The sequence below is a fragment of the Heteronotia binoei genome, chromosome 4, assembly GCF_032191835.1.
Source record: "Heteronotia binoei isolate CCM8104 ecotype False Entrance Well chromosome 4, APGP_CSIRO_Hbin_v1, whole genome shotgun sequence".
Lineage (NCBI taxonomy): Eukaryota > Metazoa > Chordata > Lepidosauria > Squamata > Gekkonidae > Heteronotia > Heteronotia binoei.
The window spans coordinates 24,006,754-24,034,721 of record NC_083226.1 but is presented as its reverse complement, the minus strand read 5'-3'; the positions used below and the strand labels follow the sequence as shown (position 1 = coordinate 24,034,721).

General features: G+C 44.8%; 1 protein-coding gene across 1 annotated transcript; it reads right to left on the bottom strand.

Moving 5' to 3' along the window:
- Positions 1 to 8,867: 8,867 nt before the first annotated feature.
- NOA1 (nitric oxide associated 1) lies at positions 8,868 to 27,968 on the bottom strand. The gene is made up of 8 exons (XM_060236935.1): positions 26,803 to 27,968; positions 23,190 to 23,354; positions 19,337 to 19,539; positions 15,055 to 15,186; positions 13,931 to 14,047; positions 12,153 to 12,270; positions 11,335 to 11,561; positions 8,868 to 9,610 (listed from the first exon to the last, which is right to left on the bottom strand). The coding sequence occupies exons 1-7, from the start codon at positions 27,935 to 27,937 to the stop codon at positions 11,338 to 11,340; spliced, it is 2,094 nt and encodes a 697-aa protein (XP_060092918.1). The 5' UTR covers positions 27,938 to 27,968; the 3' UTR covers positions 8,868 to 9,610; positions 11,335 to 11,337.

Here is a 27,968-nt window from a genome sequence, read left to right as displayed (position 1 = left end):
AGTTGTGCTGGAGACTTTTCTAATGGATTGTGCCCCTAAATTATGATTACACATTTTAAGACCTGTTGCAAAAATATTCTTACCCCCCCCCCCCTTGGAAGCTGCTGAGCTTGCATTAGTTTGAGTTGTACTTAGGTTCTTCCCCCCACTCCACCCCTTTGCTGACATAATTTGTAGATCCATTTCAACATAACTTGACTGAATAGAGGAACCTGATACTTTTGTGTGTATTGTGGGGGGAGGGGGCTTGTATTGGGAGGCCAAAGATCTGAGGGAGAAGAATCCCTTTAGGGCAGAATAAACTGTATAACATTAGTTTTTTGTGTGTGAATAGCTTATGTTCCATACTTAACTTGGCTGCGACAATCATTGTCAACTGAGAATCAAGTTGCAACTATATTTATGTTGAACCATTAAACATTGCTGAAGCGTCTTCCTAACCTGTTAGTAGGAGTAGTTGTAGACACAGCTTTATTGTTGGATGTGAAATATTGTCGTGTTTTGTAAGAAGTTTGGACAGTGGCTGGAAACTGTGTAAGAGGTTCCTATTCTTTAAAGAGATGTTACCATTTTTGTAGAAGGACATTACATGAAAATGCTGTTAATGTTGTTCAGAGTACATCGCTGGCATATGATCAGGACTCAAGATTTCACCCTTGGAGAGGTGGTGGAAGGCCATGCCTATGTTAGGTGGTAGTTTTGAGTAAGAGAGTTCAGGCAAGTATTATGTGAATGAATCTTCACATGATGCAACGGCTGTGTCCCAAGATATATTGGATGTGGTGAATGACTTGTGAAAACGGCTAGGAATGTCCATGATTTCGTAGATTGAGCTCACTGTGTCCCCTGGGCAGTTTTTAAGATATACCAGTAAAAGACAGAATGTCATTCCTGACTTAACATTAGGCAGTGCTGAGAAGGGAGGGGGGGGGGGAGGGTTAAGCGAAATTAGTGTGAAAACGTAGATAACTTTACTGTGTTTCTGCCTAAAGTAGATACTTCTGAAAATGAACAATTTGAGTTGTCACAGGAATTTTGGATACAACTTTCTGGCTTCTTCCTTATTAAAGGGCTTCTCTCTGCAGCAGCGCTTGTCATGCCATCCTAACCTGACACATATTGTGGTGGCTTGCGTTGTGTATACCGTGTTGGGCAGTGTGGCTAAGTGGAACTTTAGTTTGTAGAAATACGCACTAAAAATGAGTGCCACAAGCAACCTGAAGATTAACTAGGAACTTGCAACACATCTTCATATTGCTGCTATTTGGGGCTTGATTGACCCAAGGGCTGGAACTTTAAAATCTTTTTTTTTTAATAGAACAAACTGACAGGTCAGTTAATACTCATAATGCTGTTGATTTCAATGTTAATTTTTGCTGATAAATTGTAAGAGGTTCAGATAGATTTATTGCATCTTGGTTTTGTAGCTAACAAGCTGAGATACAATATTAATTGCATCCAGGTAGCTTGAGAAAATGGTTTCTTTCACACATGTGTATATACTCCCCCCCCCTTTCAAAAGAAAACCACACTAGCTAATGAACATTTTGCAAGCTGGCACTGAAATTCTTTTTGTTGGGTTGCACCATGTTTGAAGCTTTTTACAGTGCAATACTTGTATTATTTTCTCAATTTAAACCAAAGGTAATTTTTTTTTTCATGCTTTCTATCTACTGTAGTGCATGAAGAGCTTTTATACGTTTGTAATAGATGTAAAATCAGAGCAGATCACATGTCCTGGGTTTTTTTTATTTACCTAAACTATGTACAAGCCTTTGTCCAAAATGTAAGGTTAAACTAAATTTGCATATTAACCCTTGAGTGTATTTTCCTAAGCATAGTTATAAGTCAATAAACTTTATTAAGGAATGTGTGTGTGGCTTTAACTCTCTTATCCAGAGTATGGACTCTGGAGGTTTCTGCCAAGATCTCTGTAAGCTTGACTGGAGCAGGAGAGGGAGCAGATATTTGATTCAAAAAGAAAATAGCAAATTTATATTGAGCATATCACATACAAGAGAGTGGATCCTATCCAGTGTAAGCAGAGCCTGTGCTACAGGAAGGGGAAATTCCCCACATCCCCTTTTCCACAGCAGTCTGCTGTGCCTCCCAAATTTCATGTGTGTGTGTGCGGGGTGGGGTGCCGGGGTCAGTGCACCTCTAAGAACAGCAGTGGAGTTCATCTCCCCCACCCCTCTTCAAGGGAAGAATTGCCTTCACAAATGAAAAAGGAGGTTGGAATTCAAATCATAAGAATACAAACTTCAATTGAGATTAAAACGGAGGAAAGGAGAACAACATAAGCCGCTTTCGGTCCCTATTGGGACGAAAAGCAGAATATAAATAAATAAATATTTTAAAAATACGGCTGACATCTGCAGACTGTCCAATAATCATGTTAAACCTGTTTTTACACTTTGGTACCAACACAAGTAAAAAATCAAGCTACTCTTGCCAATTATCTATTGTTAATATAATGAACAAATTGGGAGTCTGCCTTGCATTGACCACAGGTTTCTACTGACAGAAAGAACTTTTGTCCATGGAACAGGACTTCCTTGCTTACCCCCACTACTGCTGCCCATTATATTCCCTGAAATGCTGATCTTGAGGAGAAAGGCACTTCCAGGAAGTACATGGGTAGGGAGTTGGGATCTCCAGTGGAAATCCTTAATGGGATTCAAGCAGTGTAGGAAATATAAAGAAACAATTCAGCCTGTATGAAACACTTGGAGCAATAAAATAATAAACAGAGGAACTCAGTCGTTTCACTAATAGACCTGTAATAGCATATCAAAATTGCAAGTTTTCAGATCCCCCAGAACTCTTGTACAAGTTGGATGTACAGTATGAAAAGGGGGGTGGAGAAAAGAGACTTCAGACCACGATAGTAAAGTCCTCAGTTTGAAAATCTTAAACTTGTTGACTTAAAAAAAGGTATAGTTTACATACTCAAAATAGTCCAAAGCCTTTTACATTAGAGCAGAATTCCAGTCAAGGAAAAGAAAATTATCTTTATCTTATCTAAGTTGGGAGTTGGAATATAGAAGGAGAGCGAGTACCCCAGGGTAATAATAATAATAATAAATGTTTATTTATACCCCGCCCTCCCCGCCGAAGCAGGCTGAGGGCACCTATGTTGCAGACTTAATTGGATTGAGTGGTGTTGGGTGCAAAATAAGTTTCAAAGCGCACCAAAGGCTTCTGCAATTGGTGATGTTTTTTTTTTTGAGAGGGGGTGTGGCATCCCGGTACTTGCTTGTCAAACGTCCTTTTCTTCCTTCATTGACAATGTATCTTAGAACCCTTCCAGTCCCTTTGCATTTAGCTTGTTCCTTTGCCTGGCATGGCATACACCTTGTGCAGAAGATGGACCAAGACTAAACGATCCTTTAAATAAGTGGGGGAACTATGCTGTGTGCCTGAAATACGGTTGGCCCAAATCAAAGCGTAGCTCTCTGAAACCAGTTGTGACACAGGATCTATGAGAAGACAAATGTGTGTGACCATAGTTTGTCCCTCAAGGGGTCTCCCACTGATAATGGTGTTTTGTTACTAGTATCTATGGCTGTGTGAGCCACCTGTGGTAATCCAAATTTTTTCCCAGAGACAAAATTTGTATTTCATGATCTGTATAAACCATGTCCACTGCACATGCATATTATTTACAATTCTTGCTCTGTGGGCTGTGGAGGAAGGTGTAAAGGGCCCGTGCACAACTCCTTCTCCCTGAATACTGGAAGGCTTCTTCAGCAAGTCCTCTGGCTTCTGAGTTTTCACCAGACTTTGCCAATCCACTTCAAATCACATCCTCGCAAAGCTTAATGGCTGTGAGTTTGCTTCCCCTTCCCCAGGTTGAGATTCTCGGGAAGCTGCCCAATGATCTCCACATACACACAGTAATGCTGAGAGGCTGGGGCTCTGTGATGGGTGACACTGGAAGGTAACCAGGCACTCCAATCAGTTTCTGCCCTGTCAGACAAAATGGGCTTTCCCAGTCAGCAAAAATCTAAATGTATTTATTTAACAGCATGCATGTCGTCAACCCACTGTGATCGTCCTTCTAACAATCCTCACTCCCAAGGGGGGCAGTTCTGGGTCACATATCAACCTCCCCCAAGAAGCTTCCCATTTTCCTATTGCATATCTAGAAATAATTCATAACGACTGACTTGAATATGCCTTATGCGGAGTTCCTGTGATTCTTTGATGTTAATGCCTCGCTGCTTCAGGACAATGGACCACTATGTAAATGCCTGTCCAGAGACAACAGCAGGCCCTAGCAACGGCAATCTGGCCCCTCCTATTTAATCCATGTCGCATTTCAGAGCAGGCTATTTAAATAAATTCCAGGTTTAGAAACGCTCGGGTCCCTTCGATGGCCTTGCAGGTAGTTTCTGCTTAAAAGTTGCAGCGGTAATCTCACGAGGAGCCCTGATTATCTAAAGAAGCAGATATCTCTTGCCCCCGATCAGTAAAATGCCTGTATGCTTAAAAGACAGACTTGCCTACTTCAAGGGCACCCAGGACTGCAGCTCCTGTCCAGAAACGATGCAGATACACCCTGTTCAGCCCTTCATTTATTAAATTAGATTTATTAGGCTGCCCTTCCCTGCAAGCAGGCCTCAGGGTGAGTTACAACAGGAACAAATTCAATAAATAAGTTAAAACCAGTGTTAAAAATATACCTTAAAAACATATCAGCAAAAGCCGTGCACTTCTCAAGATGGCAGAAAACAATCTTTAGCTTCCACTGGCCACCTGGAGGGTGGGTTATGGAGGGTGAGAGTGCCAGGTTTTTATGCTGTTCTCAACTAAATGCCTGGCAGAACATCTCTGCCTTATATGCCCTGCAGAAAGGTAATAAATCCTGTAAGGCACGGATGTTCTCCGGCAGAGATTCATTGGGTGGGGGGGGGGTGGTTGCTAGTTGAGGACAGCCAGATCTCTTTCAGGCCGGGGACCATCTGGAAGTCTTTGTTTCAAAAGTGCAATGCTCTTCTGGGGGCATCCAGAGAGATGCAGTTCTCAAGGTATGTGGGCCCCTGACCTCAAAGGCATTTGATCCTGATCCAGTGCTCCACTGGAAGCCAGTGCAGCTCACACAACACAGGCTGGGTATAGGCCATCCAAGGGGTACTCGTGAGGATCTGCGCAGCTGCGTTTTGGATCGGTTGGAGCTTCTGGGTCAAGCACAAAGGTAGGCCCACATACAGCAAATAGGACAGGATTTGCTCTTAACACAAGTATTCAATCCTCTTCCATGGGGTGGGGAGGGGAAGAGTAAAGCAACATGTGTGGGACATAGATGTACTCTGATCTCCATAAATAGAACTAAGCTTGCTCCTTTGTATGAAGGTTGGAGGGGGTGGTTGAATTGGGATTGAGGGAGTATGCTACTTGCAGTCCACCGCACCAGACCCAATTTCACAATGCCACAAATTGTTACCTTAAACTACAAATATTTCTGTTACGGATATACACTTGATGCATCTGAATCAATGAACTCTTAATTCTTAACCAGTCTTATGCTGGATTTAATGTCTTCAAAATGCCACGGCAGTTCTGCTTAGACTAATAGGATTACTCTGCGGGGATTATTTAAACTGCAAGAGGTGCTGTTAATAATGCTCTGAGGATGCACTTTTCCTTCAGTCATTAGTCTAACCCAGGGGTGGCCAACGGCAGCTCTCCAGATGTTTTTGCCTACAACTCCCATCAGCCCCAGCCAGCATGGCCAATGGCTAGGGCTGATGGGAGTTGTAGGCAAAAAACGTCTGGAGAGCTACCGTCGGCCACCCCTGGTCTAACCCAACCTCATACAAGCAGCTAGGAACTGGGGCTGAAGGATGCAATTGTCTCACCGCCTGGACTCCCCAATTCCAATTTTCCCCAGAACACATTCTATGCTGTTGTGAGCTTCATCGAGATCTTTTCTGCAGCTGCTCAGCTGCTCTCAGTGTTCTGTGGCTCATGGAAGGCATTCACAACATTCAGGGCATTTGTTACCTTTCACAGGAGTTTGTGTCCCCCAGGTAAGCCAATGCTATTTTTATGGAAATGCATCCTGGGCGTACAAGTTCTAAATCTCAAATGAACGCAGTAGCCGAAACAGCTACTCCTTGAAGCTTGGGAACGGTGAAGGAAAAAAAGGGTGGAGTGGGGTTGGGAGACCTTTTGCTGAGGCTTTTCTTCCACTTTGAAGCAGACGATGGGGAAGGTCTGTGGCTCAGTGGTAGAGAATCTGTTTGGCATGCTGAAAGTCCCAGGTTCAATCCCTGGCATGTTAAAAGGACCAGGCAATAGTTGATACGAGAGACCTCTCTGCCTGAGACCCTGTAGATCTGTTGCTGGTCTGAGTCGACAGTTGTGACCTTGGTGGTCTGATTTGGTATACAAGGCAGCCTCATCTGTGATCTCAGCCTACTGCAGAATAGTTTGCGCTGTAATGGTTTAATGCCAACTCAATCCTCATTTGAAGAGCCCTTGCATAGATGCTGATGCTGCTAGTCCGCAGTTTCTTTCAAATGTCTGGCTTTTTCCCTATCACCTCCAGTTTTGCAGTCTGATGGAGAAGAGACAGAGGGAAAGGGCCACAGCCTCCCAGTTCCACCCAACAGCCAAACAAACAATTGTCACAGAGGTAAGCTGTGCCTTTGCCTGGTTTGCCTTCTTCCTGTGGGTGGGCAGACTTGCGCTGAACAACAGGTTTCCCTAGTGTGCATTTTGTTCATAGGAAATTTCACAAACAGATGAGGCTCAGAGGTGATGGGCGGAGGCCAATGATCTGCCTTTGGGGAATTTATTTTGGACATCTTTATGTTTCCTTTCCACCCAATTAAGGCCCTCAAGCCCAGCAAATATAAAATGATTTACTGAAAACAGACAAAGACACAACACCAAAACCGAGGCAGCCAATCCGTTACTAGGGGCACACACACAAAAGTCTTCACCCAGTGGCAGAAGACAACACTAGAGGAAGACAGATTAATTTTACGGAGGGAGTTCCATACTCTTGACACCACAACAAAGAAGGCCCTTCCTCAGGTTGCATCCATCTGGCCTCAGAGGGCAGGGTTTTGTGAGGCAGGACCTCTGATATGAAGGCAGTCCTTACTTGGATCATCCAGTGGAGATGTTTGCTGAGGGGAACCTTTCTACACTTGTTGGTGTTCTATTAGTAGCACATTGTGTCTTTAACTGTATCTAGCACCTTTTGATCTTGCCCACTTCTTAATACAGCAGTGTACATGGTTTTCCCTTATTTTATCCAAATGACAAGGCTGTGAGGCTGAGGTGGGATTTAAACCTGACTTAAAAAAAACCTTGGATGGAACACAGACTCCTGCTGAGCTGTAGGGCTATCCAGAATTGGAGAGGTCAGCCTAGAATCCCTCCAATAGGGGTCAGGCAAAAGGTTTGAATAGCCCCAGGGCTTTTTTTTTGAGCAGGAACACATAGGAATGCAGTTATGGCTGACTTGGTGCGAGGGGGTGTGGCCTAATATGCAAATGAGTTCCTGCTGGGCTTTTTCCTACCAAAGCCCTGAATAGCCCTATTTGAGTGAGCAGAGGCGTGGTCTAATCAGTTTCTGGATAACTTTCCTCCACTGAAGAGAAGGAACCTTCAGGTAAGATCACTGTCTCATTCCTTTACCTTATCCAAATGTGAGATAGGTGAGGCTGAGGTGGGATTTAAACCTGGCTTCCCAGATTAACATGAACACATGAAGTTGCCTTATATTGAATCAAACTTTTGGTTTATGAAAAGTCAGTGTTGCCTACTCAGATTGGCAGCAGTTCTCCAGAGTTTTGGGCAGAGGTCTTTCACATTATCTGCTGCTTGGTTATTTTTAGCTGGAGATGGTGGGGGCTGAACTTGGAACCTTCTGTATGACAGGCAGATGCTCTGCCACTGAGCCTCATTTCCTCCTATTTCAGAACTGTATGCCCTATAGCACTCTGGCCTCTCATATTGAAGCAGGTCTGCAGTGAAGTGGTATTTTCAGGAACTAAAAAACCCCCCAATTTGGAGATGCTGCAGATTTGTCTTCAAGCACTCAGAATGAGACTAGAGTCTTTGCCAGCAGACAATCCAAACACAATAGGAGGCCGCTGCTGACACGTTCAGCCTTTAATGTCATGAACTCCAGCATCCGTGTGTAACTCGGTACAGAAATTCCCAAGGCTAGCTTCACATGTCAAAAATACGTGGACAATAAATACTGCTACACTAAGTGAAACACAACCCAGTATACATAAAGAGTTAGTGTGGTTCGGTGATTAAAGTGTCAGACAAGAAGAACACAGGTTCAAATCCGCCCCCCTGCCACTGAAGCTTGCTGGGTGACCATGGGCCAGTCACTGACACTCAGTCCGCCCTACCTCCCAGCTATGTTGCGATAAAGCAGCAGAACGGTGTAAGCCATTTTGGGTCCCCCAATGGGGAGAAAGGCAGGACATAAACAAGTTTAAAAAGCACAGAACTTATCATGCTCCCAACACACAATTTATTGGAGTGGGACAACCATGCATTACAGATGGTGCCCTCTGCACCCCACTTCTCATCATCAATGGAGCTACACTGCCTTTGTGTAAATCTATCAACAGCTTCACTCTATGAGCTACATGCTTTCTCACAGGTGGCACTTTCCCAGTGTTTCAGAAAACAGGTTAAGGACTACCTTGACACTAAGAGTAACAGGACCAATGCTAACTCCCTGGGGTATCAGCAAGGCTTATGTGTCGACTGGAGGTCTGTGTGCTTCAAATCTTTTTTTACCAACAAGTGTACATGTGCCAACGCCTTGATTTTGCATTATCATTTGGCTGCCAGTTCACTACAAATGCACACAATGCTTTTAAATATATATTCCAAAATACTTCCTTCTGGAAGTCCATTTTTATTCGAGGGCAATCACAATTCAAAAGTAAAACACAGCTCGGCCTTCGGAACTGACTCAGTGTGACACTGGCTGAGGCAAGCATGGTTTCCCCATGGGACTCAGTCACTTGCAAATGGAAAGTCCTAGGCAAAGGTGCTTTCGCCTGAGCTGCTGTCATGCTCAGTTTAAGCCTCACATTCTCACAGTGGCCAGAGCTGATAATGATTCACCTGCTGTGAAACAGAAGCCCTTTGGGTCCACCTGCACTCTCATACTCCTTTTTGGATCTTGGCTTTGCCTCCCCATTCCTTAACTTCTGGATTTCACCCCACAGTTCCCTGGACACCCATCTACCCTTTTTTTTAACAGCCAGGTCCAGTCATTTCTGCAGCAAGGAATGAGTTCTCAGAAGGCAATGGGACTCCATTTGCAAAGTGCCATGTGAAACACAATACTGAAAATGCATGTGTTTTGCTAGATCTGTCAGTTCCTATGCAATGCATAATGGAAAAAGGAAAGCAGAAGATATTCCCCTCCCCCACAATAAGGCTGTTCAGATGCTGCCTGCCTTCTCGATGATGTTTCTGCCCACTACAGGTCAATAGCCATCCATGGCTTGTTTCTCTGTGTACAAAGCTTGCTGTAGTTTTATCTGAGACCATCCTTCCTCATCCAGTAACGTTCACCAAAGTGAAGGAAATCAGACGGAAAGGACTCCAAGCTGGTCTGCTGAAACAGCATGAGAAATGCAAATGATAACTATGTAAACTGCCACACAAACAGCACAATATCAAACATATGAACACATGAAGCTGCCTTATATTGAATCAGATCCACTGGTCCATCAAAGTCAGTATTGTCTACTCTAACTGGCAGCAGCTCTCCAGGGTCTCAGGCTGAGGTCTTTCACTTCACTTCCTACCTGGCCTTCCTAACTGGAGATGCCAGGGATTGAACCTGGCACCTTCTACATGCCAAGCCACTGCTGAGCCACAGCGCCTTCCCTTAAAGCCAAATCCATGCATGGTCTTGAAAGCAATCCCTGCTGGAAGCTGCTGTTTGCAACCAAAAATGGACAAGTGTCTTGTGAAAACAATTTATGTGTCCAGCCCTGGAGAACTGGATTGATGGTGCAAGAATATACAATTATGGCAAAATTGACAAATTATATTAACCAAAAACCAAATGATGAATTTGAAAACAACTGGAAAGTTTTTTTTTATGATTATCACAACTTACCTTTTTGTCGTTAAATTCTGAAATAGAACTGGTCAAAGCTCACTTCTGTGCTGACCATAATTAAATGTGTAGCTAGTAGTTTGGTATATGATAACAAATGATAGAATGAAAAATTCATAATGGTCCTGATGAGGCTACCTATATTATATTGTTTATTTTATGTCTTGTATTTCAACTGCTTTATGAAAATTGATTGAGTGAGCTGGTTGTTGCACTTTGAACCTAGTGAAGGAAATATATTCTACAAATCAAATTGATCAGGATAACAATGTTAAGAAAATAAGAGATTATAAGATATATATAAAAATATATATAAAGGCTTTAATAGGAGGCTATATTGGATCTTTAAATAGTCACATTACATTATACATTCCTATATTTATATATATACACACACACTTTCTCATGAAATGCTCTCATGTTATGCTAATATATTTGGACCAAGCTATTCTTACATAAGAGAGCCCCATGGTGCAGAGAGGTAAAGCTGCAGTACTGCAGTCCAAACTCTGCTCACGACCTGAGTTCAATCCTGGCGGAAGCTGGGTTCTAGTAGCTGGCTCAAGGTTGACTCAGCCTTCCATCCTTCCGAGGTCGGTAAAATGAGTCCCCAGCTTGCTGGGGGGAAAGATTGGTACATGACTGGGGAAGGCAATGGCAAACCACCCCGTAAAAAGTCTGCAACTGGTGCTTGCACAGGGGACAACCTTTATCTTTATATAATTGTACAATGAATAAGAAATATCCTCAGTATTCATTAGTAAAACTGCCCATATATTATATGTTTTCCCCTTTTCCTCTTCTGTATCCCTATTGAAAATCCATAATAAAAATTTAGTGGAAACAAGTTATATGTTAATCGGAGAGCTCTCTCATGCTTGGAGTCTCCCAAAGCACATGAAACGATGTTATACTGAAGCTGACCATTTGCCTGTCAAGGCAAATGTCTGCCCTGACTGATTCTCCAGGGTCTCAGGATGAGGTTGTTCACATCCCCTCCTAAATGATTCCTTGAAGATGCCAGGGATTGAACCTGGGACTCCCTACGTGCAAAGCAGATACTCTACTACTGAGCCACTGCCTCCTTTCAGGGATGCAGGGCCCACTGTCTTTAAGCCCTCAAAGAGTTTACTCATTCTAAAAACAGGAAGCAGCCTTGCCGTGTTGAGTAAAGTGATGCCCAAGAGCTTCTGTTATCCGCAATTTCTTACCGTTTAGATGCCAGTTTCCCCCGATTTTTTAACATTCTTGTCCAAATTCTCCACAAAGGGAGGAGGTTGTTTAGTCTTATAGACTGCGCTTTTTCTCACACGTTTCCCTTTGATCTGAACAATGTACGGCAGCAGAGGTGGTTTCCGTATGGTCAGTGCTGTCCCTTCCAGAGTGTAGCATCTTAGATGTAGTTTGGTGTTAGAATGAGCTGTGACGGCAACCCAGCCTGTGGAGAAGAAATATTAAGTTTCATGCAATTTGTCCAAAGAAGATGATCATGAACACTGAACTGATCACAGAAGGTGCTTTCTGCTTGGTCAAAGCAAGGCCGTGCCAAATTAGTTCCCTTTTTCAAACACTAAAACAAGGTACCTTCAGAAATGGCTCTCTTGACTGCCCACTAAAAAGTCCTGGCGTTCAGTAATTAATATGATTTTGTTAAGAGATCTGAGGAGATCAGGACCCGTGTCCAGTGGGGGAGGGGCGGTGGCTCAGTGGTAGAGCATCTGCTTGGTAAGCAGAAGGTCCCAGGTTCAATCCCTGGCATCTCCAACTAAAAAGGGTCCAGGCAAGTAGGCATGAAAAACCTCAACTTGAGACCCTGGAGAGCCACTGCCAGTCTGAGTAGACAATAGTGACTTTGATGGACTGAGGTCTGATTCAGTATAAGGCAGCTTCATATGTTCATATATATATGTGTCAAAACCTTACTACCACTGCATCATACTAGATTCAATCCACTTCAGGAATTTGACACGATGAATTCCACTGGACAGCAGCCTATGGAAGAGAATGTTTGAGAAAAAGGTGAAGTTACCAGCAGATGAAAGCTTGATGTCAGCCACTGCCTCAGCGTCACCGGCTCCTTCCAACATTACATCTTGAGGAACAAGCGGCGGAAAATCTTTCATTCGCTCTTCGCCTCCTATGGGGACCTTGTATTACAAGACAGAAAAAAAGCCTCCAGTTCAAACAATAAAAATAATGGACACTTGGAAGAGTTGTCTGATCAAGATAATGAGCAAGTGTACAGGCCACAGTACCTTTACTTTCGTGCTATTTATTACCACCCTACTCCTGAATCAGTCTCACCAACTACTCTGGAACAAGATGTACACAAGCCTTCAGTGATTTCTCTTGGCTTGAGGTCAAACATTCATTTGGACAGTTTCAATATGATGTGCTGCACTGCCAACCAATGTTCCCCCTAAGCTGCAGAGTCTTATGAGCAAAAATTCTACTTTGTGAGCAACTGGCATTAAAATTGTGAGCTACTGTGCTCTGGGGTCATCCTTCCTGAGATAAGACAAAAATGTGTGAGGTGGAGGCTAAAAATCTGTGAGCTAGCTCACACTGACTCAGCTTAGAGGGAACGCTGCTGCCAACTATTCAGTAGGAGATCATCTGAGACTTTTAGGAAAGGTCTGAGTGGCGCTATGTGCTATAGAAGATAGACGGGGGACCTTGGATATGGAATTGCTGGGTTCAGATCCCACATCAGACACAGAACTGCTGTGTGGCTTTCAATGTTCCCTCTAAGCCGGGCATGTGAGTGGCCGCTCATTAACACGGGAACCTGGAGTCGCGCAGGGACTTGCACTCCCCATTGCCTGTTTTGAGATGATGATTTTTAAGACGATGATTGAGATGACGATTTTTAAGATGCTTGAGCTTGTGCCTAATGGAAACGCAATAAGAATTTTTGATTTGACGTCCAATTGTGAATACTATGGAACAGCGAGGCTCTTGAAAAAGCATTCTAATGCGAAACGTGATCTGAAGTCGACTGACACGTGAGAAACACTATTTTTCCTTTGGAGCCATACCATCAAAAAGGAGTGCTGGATTCCACACAGAGCATTTGGAAAAATGTAAAGACTTGCGAATGGGACTATATGTACAAAAGGACTGCTGCTTCTCTGTAGTGGAACCTTCCCACATGAAACTGTTTCTTACTGTGTGATTTGGTATCTCTAAAGTACTTAAGAAATTGATGCAGAGTCCATTAAAGTTTAGAATACTTATTTTTTTTTTGTACACAGTTTATTGTTTCTCCTACTATTTTAAGATGACAGCTGTTCTGTTCTGCTCAGGATGTGAACTGCTCCACACAGCAGGGGGGGAAAAATCAGAGGGAACACTGGTGACTTTGTGGCACTCCACTGTTCCTCTCCAGTATTTCAAATGCAGATGGTGCGGCCTTTGTGCTTAAAGCTATAAAAACTATTAACAATAATAACTTTAAATCTACAAAGGAGCTTGTATCCATTCTAAGAGGTGTGATTTTAAGAGGGGCCAACCTTGTTGCATCCAAACACACCGAAAGTGTTCCACTTCTACCGTCTACTTTCAAGAAAGCCAATGAGAAGCAAACACAATGCAAAGTATTCTTTTCTTTTCTTACACAGGAGAAGACCACCAAGATAGGAGGAACTCGCCTGAGACAAGGGAGCCACAGTGCTGGCGGAGAGCAGAACAAAGCTTGCCTTGTGCTGGGCCCTAGAGGCACCACGATGAATGGCTGTGAAATGAGAGAGATCACAAGGCATCTGCCCTCAAGGTCTCCAAATGATGAACAGGCAGGGCTGCCCTTACCTTCAGCAACTTATGGCCCGCGTGCTTCTGATAGATGTCATCAGCTTTCTCGACCAGCGTGACGTGTATGGGCAACAGGTTAGAGGCCACAACGGTAAACCAAGAGGACCGGTCTCCCTGAAGAGGAAAGGAGGCTGATAATGACTTGGAATGCAGGCTGCAAAAACAATCCAGCACTTCAGAAGTAGTGGTTAGAATGTTGGATGAGGATCTAGTGTACTGAGGTGAGAACTAGCAGATTGGATGTGCCGAATGACCTCGGCCCAGTCGCATCCTTGCAGCCTAACCCACCTCACAGGGTTGTTGTTAAGGATTAAATGGAGGAGGTGAGAATGACGGAAGCAGCTTTGGGTCCCCATTGCGGAGTGTTGTGTTCTTAACGCTTGGTATCAGAATTATGAGGCAGCTTTCAGACAGGAGCACAGTTTTAAAAGTCTAGTCCTTTCTCTGCCTGGAGCTACAGTGAATACAACTTCTTTCCTCCTTGCTCCTGCCCACCCCAAGTTCTGGTGTGGACTAGGGCAGTCTAAAACACTGGCCTGGATTGAAGGAACACGGTTGTCACAAGACCACCGGGAGGAACACAGGATATACTAAATGTAGTCAAACAAATTAACCTTAAAGCTGTCTGGTAGCTCTCCATCACCACCAGGGGGCAGTGGCTTAGCTTCTGAGGGAGGCTACTGCAATGCAACAATAGGAAGAAATATTCCATGTTGTGTGATCTTCCAGCAGAGGATACACCACGCAGCTCTGATGATGTGCTATGAACAAATTCAGATGTGCTTATGACAAAGCAGGCCTGTCCTGTTTGGAGGCTGTAGCAAAGCTCCATTTCATCAAACAGAGGCTGTGCCTGTACAGGCCAGATGGGGAGGAGGGAGAGAAGAATTAACAGGTAGATGCCGCACTGTAGCTGTTCTACAGAAAGTGGTACAGAAATTACATAACAGGATCCTACTTGCAATCAGCTATATACAGCAGTATAGACCACAGTCCCTGCTCTTATTACCTAAGTGAGCTTGTGTACCATTTTGTACAGTGCAGTCCTATTACCTCTGCAAAAAAGCCCTCTTGAATGCAGATAATACCTTGATAAATAACTACCCCCACCAGTCCCTTACCTGTACATAATCAATGCGCCCCAATCCACCCAGGAACAAGGTCATCCCAGGTTTCAAGATAAATGTCCTTGGAACGATGGCGTAGGTTGGCAAGACAAGCTTGACTTCCTTTTCATTTAGGAGGCTTAAAACCTAAACACGAAAGCAGAGGCAAATTTATAGATGACTCAAGGCAAATGTACCTATTTTCTAGCAAAAAAAAGAGGAGTATCTTGAACAGCTGTACAGCAACATAAAGCATAAAATTATTTGAAATGTGCTGGGCGAGGGAAAAGGTGTGATTACAATAACACTTCTCAGGTCACTGATGGCAGGACAGCACTTGCCACCTGAATGTTATTCAGCAGCTAGAACGCTGGGCAGGTTAGCTAAATATGAATCAATGAGAACAATATAGAATGGCTTAAAGCCAAAGGAGCAAAGCACAGGAATGCAAGGAAGCTGCAGCTCTCTACAGGGTAATGACAAGGCAACAAATGGTTTTCACCTGTATTTGCTTACTGAGAACTGCAACTGGTTCAGAAATTGAAAGTACCCTTGAATGTGCTGTTTCACATACTGCAGCATTCCAATAAAGAATGGCAAACTGTTCCTGAAAGGGAGGGGAGGGGCGCTTTTACCTTGTGATATGGCATGAGCCATCTGCTCTTCAAAAAACCAGCATTCCACTGGGCAGGCCCAAATCTTGGAACATGTTTCAAGTAGCTCCTTCAGTATCAACCTGCACTTGGTCTGCCAACTTTCTAAGAGGAGCTCACAGTGATAGTCCAGCCACCAACTACCTGGGGCTGGGAGGTTTGTTAGACAGAGGCAGTTACTGCCCAAGGCCACACTGGGAACTTCCTGGCTGAGCAGGGATTTTGTGGGCTGGTTTGGCTCTGAGATGACAAATGCTGGAGAAAGCCCCAGATGCCTGCAAGGTTCCTGCTGCATCTGCACACAGAGCTTATTTGGATCATAGCCAATGCCTGCAAAACTGCAGGACTAACCCAGCAACCACCTGGTCTTGCTTTACCAGCTGGAGTAGCCCAAGGTGTCAAGTTCCAATTCTTTAAGAACACAAGAAAAGCCATGCTGGATTAGACCAGTGGTCCATCTCATCCAGCGCCCTATCTCACACAGTAGCCAGCCAACTGCCTTAGGGAGCCAGTAAACAAGGAAAAGAGGCCATGGCCTTCCCTTGATGTTGCTTCCTAGAATTTGGTTTTAGAGGACTGATACCTCTGAATGTGAAGGGATTTTTGTACTCTCCCATGTCTGGCAGTCACTGATGGACTTCTCTTCAATTAATCTTTTTAGGCTATCGATGCTCGAGGCCATCACTACATCCAATGGCACTGAATTACCCATATAACTATTTCATTTGTTTATTTCCTTCATTTATACCCTGCTTTCCTCCCAAATGGGGACCCAAAGGAGTGTACACTGATCTCCCCTCCTTCAATTTATTACCTTTAAAAAAAAAACCCAATCCTCCTTGGTAAGTGTAACGCTGGTGCCATGCTGACATAACTCTGCTTAGCATAGTTCCTGGTGTTCGAAGAGGAGAAGGGCTAAACTGACTAAGCTCTCTCATACAACACTGGCACAATGTCACATTGGCAAAAGAGAGGAGTAAATTCGACTCACAGAGAATAGGCCCATCAATGGGTCTCAGGGCTACTAAGCAGAACCTCTGCATTCGGAGGCAGCTGTCTTTCTGAATATCAGTGCTGGGAGGGCAGAGAAGGGCAACGGCAATGGGAGCCTTTAATCTCCAGGCTGTGCTTGCTGATTTTCAGGGGGATCTGGTTAGATAGTGCGCAACACTGAATGTTGGGACAAGATGGATCTTTGGGCTGACTCAGCACAGCTGTTCTTACACTGTCTCCAGCCAGGAACAGCTAATTCTGAAAGGGTGAGAATTTTGAAGTGTGACGTCCCTGTCCTGCTCAGCATGCTCCAAATACAATCATAGGCAGGCCCAGTTATTGGAAATGACTATGCCACCAAGAGCTCCATTCACTCTACCAATTCACTCAACTTGTTGTCCCTTTCGGAAGGCTTCAAACAAAAGAACTCAGTGTAATCAATAGCCACTCCCTGTGAAGCGGTTCAAAGCCCTGCCATTTATTTCCCAGGGAGCCCTTAAGTGCCAATCCCTTCGTCATTACTAGACCCAGTGGAAAGCTGTGGGAATTTAAAAAAAAAAAAAGTTGTCTTGCTTTGAAGTAAGCAGATGTGCTTTGTGCTAACAAGCTGTTCATTAACCAGCCTTAATTAGAAATTTCATTTCTTTGCAGACTCCCCCCCCCCCCTACTTTCTTGCGATCTTTTGGTTTCCAAAGTGACCTGGCATTTCTCGGCATTCTGAGGCTGCCGCGTTCAGTTACATATAAAACGTACTTCCAGTTGTCAAGAAAGTTGCTATCCTCTTTTCTTGCTCTGGATCTCCTCCATCTACTGGGGCTGGACACCTGGTTACACTTTTGGGACAGGATTCGTTTTGCCAGATCACAAAATACTTCCAAGTATATCATTTCTAACTTACCCTAACCTCAGAGACTCTGGAAAGTAGAACTAGAAACTAAAAAACCCAACAAAGATCAAAAATGGATATACCCCAACAAACGGTAAAATACAATGTGCAATATACGATGCGGATGAGATACGCAAACTGCCTACTCTGAATACCCACAGGCATGACCCAACATCCGTTTGAAGTCAGTCTGGTCAGGACAAAAATAATTGATGATTTGGTCTGCAAAAAATCCAGGCCACCGCTCAGAACTGATACCTCACTAGGTATCATTCGGATTAGCTACTTAGCAAGCAGTTTTTCCCGGGATCGTGTGACCAGTGGAAAGCATTCTGACATTCCTTACGTTTTGAAAATAGTCTTAGATTCAATCAAATTATTTTAGAGTATATCACAAGAGGCCAGGCAAAAGCAAGCCTAGGATTTCTTAAAAAAACAACAACACAAAGCCCACCATCGATTAAGAGATTCTCCACAGCTGGTGTAACAGAGGAACCATGCACACCACCTATGCTCAGCTGCCTTAGCAAATTTTCCTAGGCAGGCTCTATCAAGCCTGTTCAGGGACAAAGAAAATCTGAATCCAGCTGCCCATGTTGCATTAGTCATTTTGAAAACAGGCAAATAAGCACTTGGGTTCCAGTAGAACTCAAGGAGCGGGAGTAGAGTATTTATTTATCTTGCCTTTCTGCCCAATCAGGGCCACGAAGGCCTGCCTCAGATCTGTGGCTCTGAAGTATGCACTTATTCTACCAGAAGACCATCACTATTGGAGCCCTGCCACAGTAAAGCCATGCCTATCAGCAATAGCCTCATGTAATAAAAAAGTATTATACGCAGGTTACAGCAGTTGCTTTGGCTGCTAAGCTTTGTCAGGTTTATTTGTGTACAAGGCCTCTCCTACACAATCACACTGGAGACTGCAAAGCAGCAAAAGGCTCTGCTTTCTCTGTAGCAGGTTCCAATCTGCTGTGCACAGACATAACAGAGATGAATAAAAGCACACACAGGGCACGCTTCCAAAGATTGTTTGAAAAATTCATTCTTGCTATTTTAGATTTCTGTGTAAAGACAGTCCCTTGAGCAAGCACCAATCGTTTCCGACTCTGGGGTGACATCGCATCACAATGTTTTCACGGCAGACTTTTTAACAGAGTGGTTTGCCATTGCCTTCCCCAGTCCTCTACACTTTCCCCCCAGCAAGCTGGGTACTCATTTTACTGACCTCGGAAGGATGGAAGGCTGAGTCAACCTCAAGCCCACTACCTGAACCCAGCTTCCACCAGGATTGAATTCAGGTTGTGAGCAGAGCTTAGACTGCAGCTTACCACGTGCGGATTGCGCCACGGGGCTGTGTGGATTTTTTATAATCATGCAGAAGCAGAGTCTGGTGAGCTTGAAAAGATGCACATGTAGACCAACTTGTTAGAGGACCACAAGTCCCCATAACAGCAGAGGACATTTTTCTACACATCATTGTACAAACCAGGTACACACACAGTATAATGAAGGGAGCTTTTTCACTAATTTGGGAGATGCTGTGGGACATTGGGGGGATGGGGGGGGGGAGAAGCAGCCTCTTCTCTGCATTGGGCCTGAACTGTTTAAGCCAGGTGCCAAATTTATGCACAGATGGTGCATTCTATGAAAATGATGACTGGAACAAAGAAGGCCTTATCTTCAGCTGCCAGACTGGGGATCAAGTGCTGCCCTGCTTCTTTCTCCCGCACACGAAACTCGTCAGAAAACAGAAGAGGTCCTTACGCAGCCTTCTCTTATAATTCCTGGTGTGTCATGAAACCAGCGGGCGTCTTTCACTTCATTGTATGAGAGTTCAGCTTTCTTGGTGGTTTTGGATGGAACCACAGGTTCTTCCTCAGAACCGAAAGAGAGCGCCTCGGCATCAAAGTCGATCTCGTAGTTTTTTCTCAACTTCTGCAAGAGATTAAAGGTTCTTCCAACTCTTCCTGCATCAAGAGGGAAAACATACACCCCATTTGTCATAGTTTCTTCAACTGAGTTTCCTCCCCGCCCCATGGCATTCTGGAGGCTGCAGCTCTACAAGAAAGATCTAACATCTGGATTTAGTTTTCAGGACAAGTTCCTCCTTCTGCGTCTGCCCTATGCATGGCTAGTCTTTTACTGCTGCCTCTTACTTTGCTAGCACTCAATGTTTATATTGCATTTTCAAATGCATCCTACTTCAAAATCCCATAGCCTTTATATGGCCTTTTCAAATGTTCAAAGCACATCTGTCATGATTGGATTGCACATGGACAGTGGAGCAATACAACTCCCCCCCCCCCCCCCGGCTGCAAAATAATCGGGGGCATTAACCCACATGCAAAGCCTGGGCTGCCCCAGAGGATCATACAAAAGCTCTGCCATCTTTTCACACCTCATCGATGACCACAGCCAGCCTAGAACCTACCGACTGTGAATTCACTCAGCGATCCAAAGCAGGTGAGAGGGGTGGTGGTGGAAAGAGAGCATTATTTAGACAAGAGTTCAAATGCAATTTTAGAGAATCCAAGTGTAACTGAGAGAAAAGGAGGGGTGGGGAGAGAGCACACACAAACAGGAGTATACAAAATAAAGAAATCCTAATGCAATCCTAATTATATTTTTCCTAGCCTGGACTTATAGTACTCCAAGCCTTGAAAAATATGATTCAGTAAAGCTACCAAATTCATTCTGGGTGGACCCTTTCTTTTTAAGCTGCATGGGCAATGGGCAAGGTATTTCCTGATCCACAAGTTTTAAAACAGGCTGGTTATTGTACCACCTTTCCCATGGACAGTGGAAAGGAAGGACAGTGAAGGACAGATTCAGGTGGGCAGCTGTGTTGGGCCTGTGGTAGCAGAACTGAGCCAGTGGCACCTTTAAGACTAACACATTTTTATTCAAGGTATAAGCTTCTGTGTGCAGGCATGCTTCTTCAGACTGTGTCTGATGAAGTGCGCTTGCACACAAAAGCTTATACCAGAGGTGGCCAAGCTTGCTTAACGTAAGAGCCACATACAATACACATCAGATGTTTGAAAGCCACAAGACATGAACATCGGATGTTTGAGAGCTGCAAGAGAAGGAAGGAAGATGGGGGAGGGAGAGATGTAAAGAAAGCAACTTTAACTTTAAATGCGTTCTCTAAGCCAAGGGTGGCCAACGGTAGCTCTCCAGATGTTTTTTGCCTACAACTCCCATCAGCCCCAGCTGGCTGAGGCTGATGGGAGTTGTAGGCAAAACATCTGGAGAGCTACCGTTGGTTGCCCCTGCTCTAAGCTGTCAGCTGGCTTGGCTTTGAAAAATGATTTAAAGAGAGAACTGCCTTCTTCAATCCAGCCAACAGGGAGTTCAAGAGCCACACAATATGTGTGAAAGAGCCACATGTGGCTCCCAAGCCGTAGTTTGGCCACCCCTGGCTTATACGTTGAATAAAAATTTGTTGGTCTCAAAGGTGCCACAGGACTCAAACTTTGTTCTGTTTCACTGAAAGACCGTTTGATTCCTGCATCTGGGGAGAACAACCAACTGTAAGGAATTAGTGTGGAAGAAGAACCTGAGAGTGAGGTTTGGCACAACAAAGAAACTCAGGAGCTATTAGCTAAATGTATGGCCATGAGAGAAAAGATGCAGAAAAAATAAGCTAAGCTTCTCTGAAGAATTTATCCTCAAATCCTACAACTCAAGGAAAATATGCAAACAAGGGGAAAACTGGCTGGGAATATTATGGCGTGATAACAACCTCACAGGCTACCTTCTTGAAATAAAACAATTCTGCAAATTTGGTCAGTATCTGTGTGATAGAGAGATTAATACATGCATTATCCTCCCAACTTCCAGGAGGAGGCTGTGAAGGTAATGCATTTGTTCCTATCCCTCTATCACATACAATAACCTGGCATGCTGCTAACATGTTGCCATTACAGCTGACTTTACTAGGAATCCACATGGGGCCTTCTGAACTAAAACAGACTGAACTCCATACACAGGACTGGTGCTCAAACCTTTCAGGAAACTTCCAGTGGTGAGTCACAAAGTGCACTGCAAACAAATGTTTGGGTTGGTTTGGATTGAGATTTAGGGATTTTTTTTACAAACCTCAAAAGATCAAAACAGGTTTGCCAGTTCTAGGTTGGAAAATACCTGGAGATCTGGGAGAATGGAGCAGAGTTGCCAGACCTGAGCAGAGAAATACCTGGGGATTTGGGGTTGGAGTCTGGGGAAGGCAGGATTTGGGAAAGGGAGAGAATTCAGCAGAGTGCAATGCTACAGAGTCCCCCTTCCAAAACACCCATTTCCTCCTGGGGAACTGATCTCTACTGACCGAAGATAAGATGTAATAGCCGGAGATCTCCAGGCTCAACCTGGAGACTGGCAAGTCTAGGGTGCAACTTGAGGAGGGAGGGACTTGGGGAGGGATGGGACCTCAGCAAGCTGTAATGCCATAGAGTTCACCTTTCAAAGCAGCCATTTCCCCTCAGAGGAACTGATCTCCATTGCCTGGAGATCAGTTCTAATTCCCCACCTGGCAGCCAACAACCTTAGATCAAAAGGAGACACAGGGAGCTGCATGTACTTTTGATACTGATTTTTTAAATAACTATGGCAGACCACAATAACCACAATAAGCTACACATTCACAGGATGTGCCCTTCACTCGATCTTAGGCAGCATTCAGACATCACACCGAACTGGGGTTAAGGGGGAACATGGATGAATGCCAGCGTATTGTCGGGCTTGCTTGCTTCTGTCCTCCCCCTGACCTTTTTGTGCTGATAAGAAAAGCAGGTTTTATATCTCACTTTTCTCTTCCTGAAGGAGTCTCAAAGCAGCTTTCAATTACCCTCCTTTCCTCTCCCCACAACAGGCACCTTGTGAGGCAAGTAAGGCCAAGGGAGTTCTGAGAGAACTGTGACTGGTCCAAGTTCACCCAGCAGGCTTCAGGTGGAGGAAGAATGGGAAAAATCAAAGCCGGTTCTCCACATTACAGCCTGCTACTCATAACCGCTACACCATGCTGGAAACTCAAGTTTGTCTCCTCCTCTTTCTCCAACTAACCAATATTCTAAACTTAGACCGAACCCTGGTGTAGGATCCTAGTTAGTGTGTGCGTGTGAGAAGAGATCTTACTTCGATTAACTTGCATGTCTGTATTTGTAAGTCACAATATGAGCACTGGTGAAAAAAGGGAGGAGCAAGGAAGAGAAGAGAAGTCACACTCTTCCTTAAACTGGTATCTACATGTGATGTCCAAGTGCAACTTTAGAAGGTAATGCACAAGAATGCTTTGGATGGATGCACATGTCTTATTACAAAGATGCTGTCTTATTACAAAGATTGTGTCATGGATGCTAGAAATTACTTAATTTACCCAGTTTATACCCAGTTTTTCACCACAGCAGGGACTCAAAGTGGGTCACATCATTCTCAGTCCCTTGTTTTAGCCTCACAACAACCCTGTGAGGTAGGCTGGGCTGAGAGCTCAAAGTCCCCCAGCAAGCTTCCAAAGCAGAGTGGAGATTTAAACCTGGGTCTCTCAGATACTATAATGATAACGATATCATAATTAAATTTGAATGGGGGAGCACTTGTATCATTCCCCAAAAATACACACCAATCAAGTAGCTTTGCTTCTTGAGGGCTTTCAGATGATTCTGCTCATCTTCAGTGAGGTCTTCCTCAGTTTTTGCTGCATCTGCTGTTAGTCTTTCTTCTCTTCTGAATATTCTGTAAGGTGTAGGATTTATAATTGGGAATTTCAGCAGGTTTAAAGTAGTTCCTGGGAAAATAAACGGAAAAATTCCACATATATGAAATCAGTATAGGATCAAGATTCTACAGCAATTATGAGAAACACCCTTTATTTGATTTTTTATCCAATCCTTATTCCAAGCAGCTCATGGTGCCACAGATATTTCCTCCCCCCCCCCCCCGTAATGTGTAATAAACAAAAACACGTATGCACATTGGTTGCTTCTACTGTAAAACACATCTTTAATGTAGGCCTACAAGTTCCATTCGTTACTAAATTAAGGAACACACACACAAAAATCAACTGAGCACCTATTTGAACATACCTTTACTGAAATAAAAAGGATTACCTTGGGCAACTCTCAATATTATCAAACTATTTACTCAAATGAGAATACACATGGCTATATGCTTTGATAAATTTAAGACTGGATCCAACCAACTTTTCCACCCCAAAGTACCAAAAAGGATGTGCTGGAGTCAAGGGACCTGCATGGACAAAAGCCATGTATGACAGGAGCTCTAGTAAGAAAATGAACTGAGTAAGATTGATTTAAAAAGCTGGATGGATCAGAGCTGTAATCACTAGTTTTAGAGGGTTCTATGAATCCTTCTTTAGTCTCCAAGCTCTATTACTACAAGGATCATATCTCTTATGCCACGGGTGGCCAACGGCAGCTCTCCAGATGTCTTTTTGCCTACAACTCCTATCAGCCCCAGCCATTGGCCATGCTGGCTGGGGCTGATAGGAGTTGTAGGCAAAAAAAGATCTGGAGAGCTACCGTTGGCCACCCCCGTCTTATGCTGTGTATCCAGCTGAAACAGCTAGTCAGGAATGATAACAATAATTAAAAATGCTTCTCAAAGTTCCTACTGAAGAATACCTTGCCTTAAAACCTTGGTTGCTTTTTGACTTGAGGTTTTCTCTAACATGCATCTCCAACAAGCAGTGGGTTTCTACTGCAAAACGTCCCAAGTGGAAAGTGAACCAAGATGTCAGTGTCCAATTCTTCTCCATCCCAAGGTCTGATCAAGCAGACTTTTTGCTGTAGGGACTCTGTCAGCTCTTATACCATGCAAGCTGAAAAGGCAGTATTACGCCTGCAGGCCACGGACTAAACCTGTTGAGCAGAAGAGAAAAATCTCTGCTACAACAGAGGCCCCCCAACCTTTTGGAGTTTGCAGGCAACTTTGGAATTTTGAGAGGAGGTGGTGAGTGCCACCTCAAAATGGCTACTGCAGGAGGCGGAGAAGGACCAAAAATGGCTGCCATAGAAGGCAGAGCTAAACACAATATGTCCCTCTTACTTTGAAAAAAAAACCTAGAAGGAGAATAATACATGAATGAAATCCTGAGGAGGAGAGAAAAGAAAAGAGGGACTAAAAGGAAGGACAACCAGATAGTGAAATGGAATCACTAAGGAAAGTGCAGGTGCCTACCAGTTATCCTGATACTACAATGGCTGTATACAGCCACTGTTTCCATTTTGTAGATAGGATCCTCCACCGAGAGATGATTTTGTAGCTCAGACTTTTGACTACTACACCAGCTCTCAAATAAATGTTGGTTGTCAGAGCATGCTTCAAGTTTACCTCCCCATCTTTAGCAAATAACCACCTGCCTTTTGTAGAAAGTGTGTTTTAAAAGTAGTAAATATACAAGTGGCTTCAGCAGTGGAAAACCCATTCATTTGAATGAGGCCAGCCAGTAACAAGCCCGCCTATTTCCTGAAAAGCTTGTGGGCACCCTGCTGCGGAACCCTTGTTACACCAATTCTACAAATGACTGTAGAAGTGCTAGGAGAAGAATTCAAACAGTACTGCAAGATGCATTCTACAGCAAATTGAGTACCACTGGGCTGAGTTTTGCTCTTCTCATGCAATATCTGTGGCATGCAAGACCTGAATTTCACTTTTCTAACTGGCTGCAATGATTGCCAACATCTCAAGAATATCTTGTATGTTACAGTTACGTTGTCCATACATAAACGTGTACAAACAATATGATGGGACACATTAACTACTAGGCCAGTCAAATATAAAAAACAGTAACATTCCAGCATTGCAAATGATTTAGGGAAGTGGTTGCCAGTAATCAAAATTCAGTTCCCTGGTTCAGAATATGTCGTTGTCTAGTTGTAATCCTCAGATGTATTATAAATTCTCCTTCAACATTCTAATGTGGCTCTGAGCATGATAAGAGCTGGTACTATAACCCTTTCCTGACATGTGGGCTCCTAATTTAAAGCAACAGCTTTGTAGATAAGATACTAGGACCTGCATGTAGGGCAGGGGCTTTAGAAGTAGTCTTTCAGGGTCCCAATGACAGGGATGCTGCCATTTCAGCATTCAGGACAGCCAGATTAGGTATAAGGGAGCACATCGGGATACAGGAATTTGGGAAATCAGAGGTACAGGAACAGACATGTGAATACTGTTACACTCTCAATGACACTGGGAGTGTGATAAGGTATGACTCATGCAGCCAGCCTGGGGAAATTTTGAAAAAATGACTCCTTTGGTCAGGTCAGGCCAATCCTAAACAGAGCCAAGGGCTGATGGCTCATCTCCAAATGCCTGCAAAATAAACAGGGAATCTTCCCTCTTTAAGCTAGCACTGTACAAGCACTGCAAGTCCTCAAGAGCTGCCAACCTGTGTATTTGTTAGTCGTTTATAATGTAAGAACTTAAACCGCTATTGTGCTATTCTCCAGTATACAGAACCCTCCCATCTGGTTGTTATTGGAAGCCACGTGTATATTTACTACCCTTTTAAAACATTTTCTGTAAAAAGTAGTCAAGGCAGATTCTTATTTGCTAAAGGTGATGGGGTGGGGGAAGGCAAACTTGCAGCATGCTCACACAACCTTTGAGGGCTGGGGTAGTGCTCAAAAGTCTGAGCTACAAATCTTCTCTCACTTCACCTTTGCCACAAGCTCCCCAGGTGGCCATTCTCAGCTGAAGATCTACAATATGGAAACAATAAGACAATATGTCTGAAATACTTTGCATGGTCTAAAATACTGCAGACATGCCAAATAATATTCAGTTCTCTCATATGACTCCAAAGAATTTCCAGGGTTTCAGCCTCTACTGTTCTCCTTTTCAACTACAAAGCTGTTAGAGACTGCATGATCAGCTCCAGAAGAGGTGTGTTTTCTGCAACAGACTCGAATTTCTGCATGAAAATGCTTGCTCCATCTAAATCACTGCTCTCAAAAGCTGCCACCATGCATGCATGGGTTTTTTCGGTGCCAAAGAACTCAGTGAGACCACATTATCTGCACAATCAGCTCACCCTGGTAAGCATCTGAGTAGGGAACCCCAAGGAAACACCAAAAGCTTCTTCCAGGCCACTTCCTGCACTTCAGGATAGTGCAACAACCCCCAACGGCCACCAGCTTCCATACTGCCTTCCCTTTATTGGCCTCAAAGAATAAACACATAGTAAGTGCAATTCCTCAGTTCTCTCTGACCTGGCCAAGGAGAAATGGTTGCCCTGCTGATAACATCTGAGGCTCTGGACTTGCAGTAGTCTGACTGGAGCAGCGTATTGAAGAGGGTTGACTTCCCAGTGTTGGTAGCCCCTACGAGGTACACATCCCCGTTGAACTTCCAAGAGCGCTGCATCTTGGAGATCAGCTCTTCCACCCCGTAGCCCGTCTTGGCGCTGAGGAGGTGCACATCAACCACTCGCTGGTTTGGGCCTCCACGGTGCTGGCTCAAGCCGACACGGGCGCAGGCCTCCAGCAGGCGCTTCTGGAGGCGCTTCAAGTACCCAGGCGAATCGCCAGGCAGCAGGTCCACCTTGTTGCCCAGCACCAGGATATTGGCTTGGTCTCCCACCAGCTCAGGGAGATCAGGTGGGAGGGAGTCGGGCAGGTCCAGCACATCCGCCATGCAGAGCACCAGGGGCGGGCGGCCATGGCGGAGAGAGCTACGCACGGCGTCGCTGACCACGCTGCGGTACTCCTCGTGGGTCACCTGCACCCGCAAAGCCTGCTGGTGGTGGATCAGCAACCAACAGCGCTGGCAGATGGCATCCTCCAGAGTCTTCTCGGGGTGTTCCCCAGCTTGGGCCTTCCCCTGCTCTTTGCCTTGTTGTTGGGGCGGCTCCCCTAACAGGCTCAGGTACTTGGTGCTGGGCAGGAACCCGGCCAAAGCAGGGTCCCGGCATTGTAGTTCCGCGCCACAGCCCGAGCAGCTCACCCCGCTCGACGGTATCGAGGGGTCCGAAGTCCCCGGAGCCTTGTGGGGCCTCCTCCGCCGGGGCGGCTTCGGACGGAAGTCGTCGGGAGCCTGCAGCGGACCGGGTTCCCGGGGCACCCGCGGGATCGCCTCCTTCTCCTCTTCTTCCTCGAATGCCCGCCTCAACAGCTTCTCGGCGTCCGGCTCCTCCGGGGCGTACTCGGGGAACACGAACTCCTCCTGTTCCTCACGCGGGTCTTTCGCGGTTGTTGCTATGACAGCCCCTGCCCCCCGGCGCCTCATTGGCCGCTCCACGCTCGGGACGGTAGAGAAGCCGCCGGGGGCCGCCCGCGGGCCTCCAACGGGCCAGCGACGGCAACCGCCCTTGAGGCCCAGCCCCAACGCTCGCCTTAGCCCGTTCATCGCCACCGCCGCGCGGACAGGGAGACAGGCA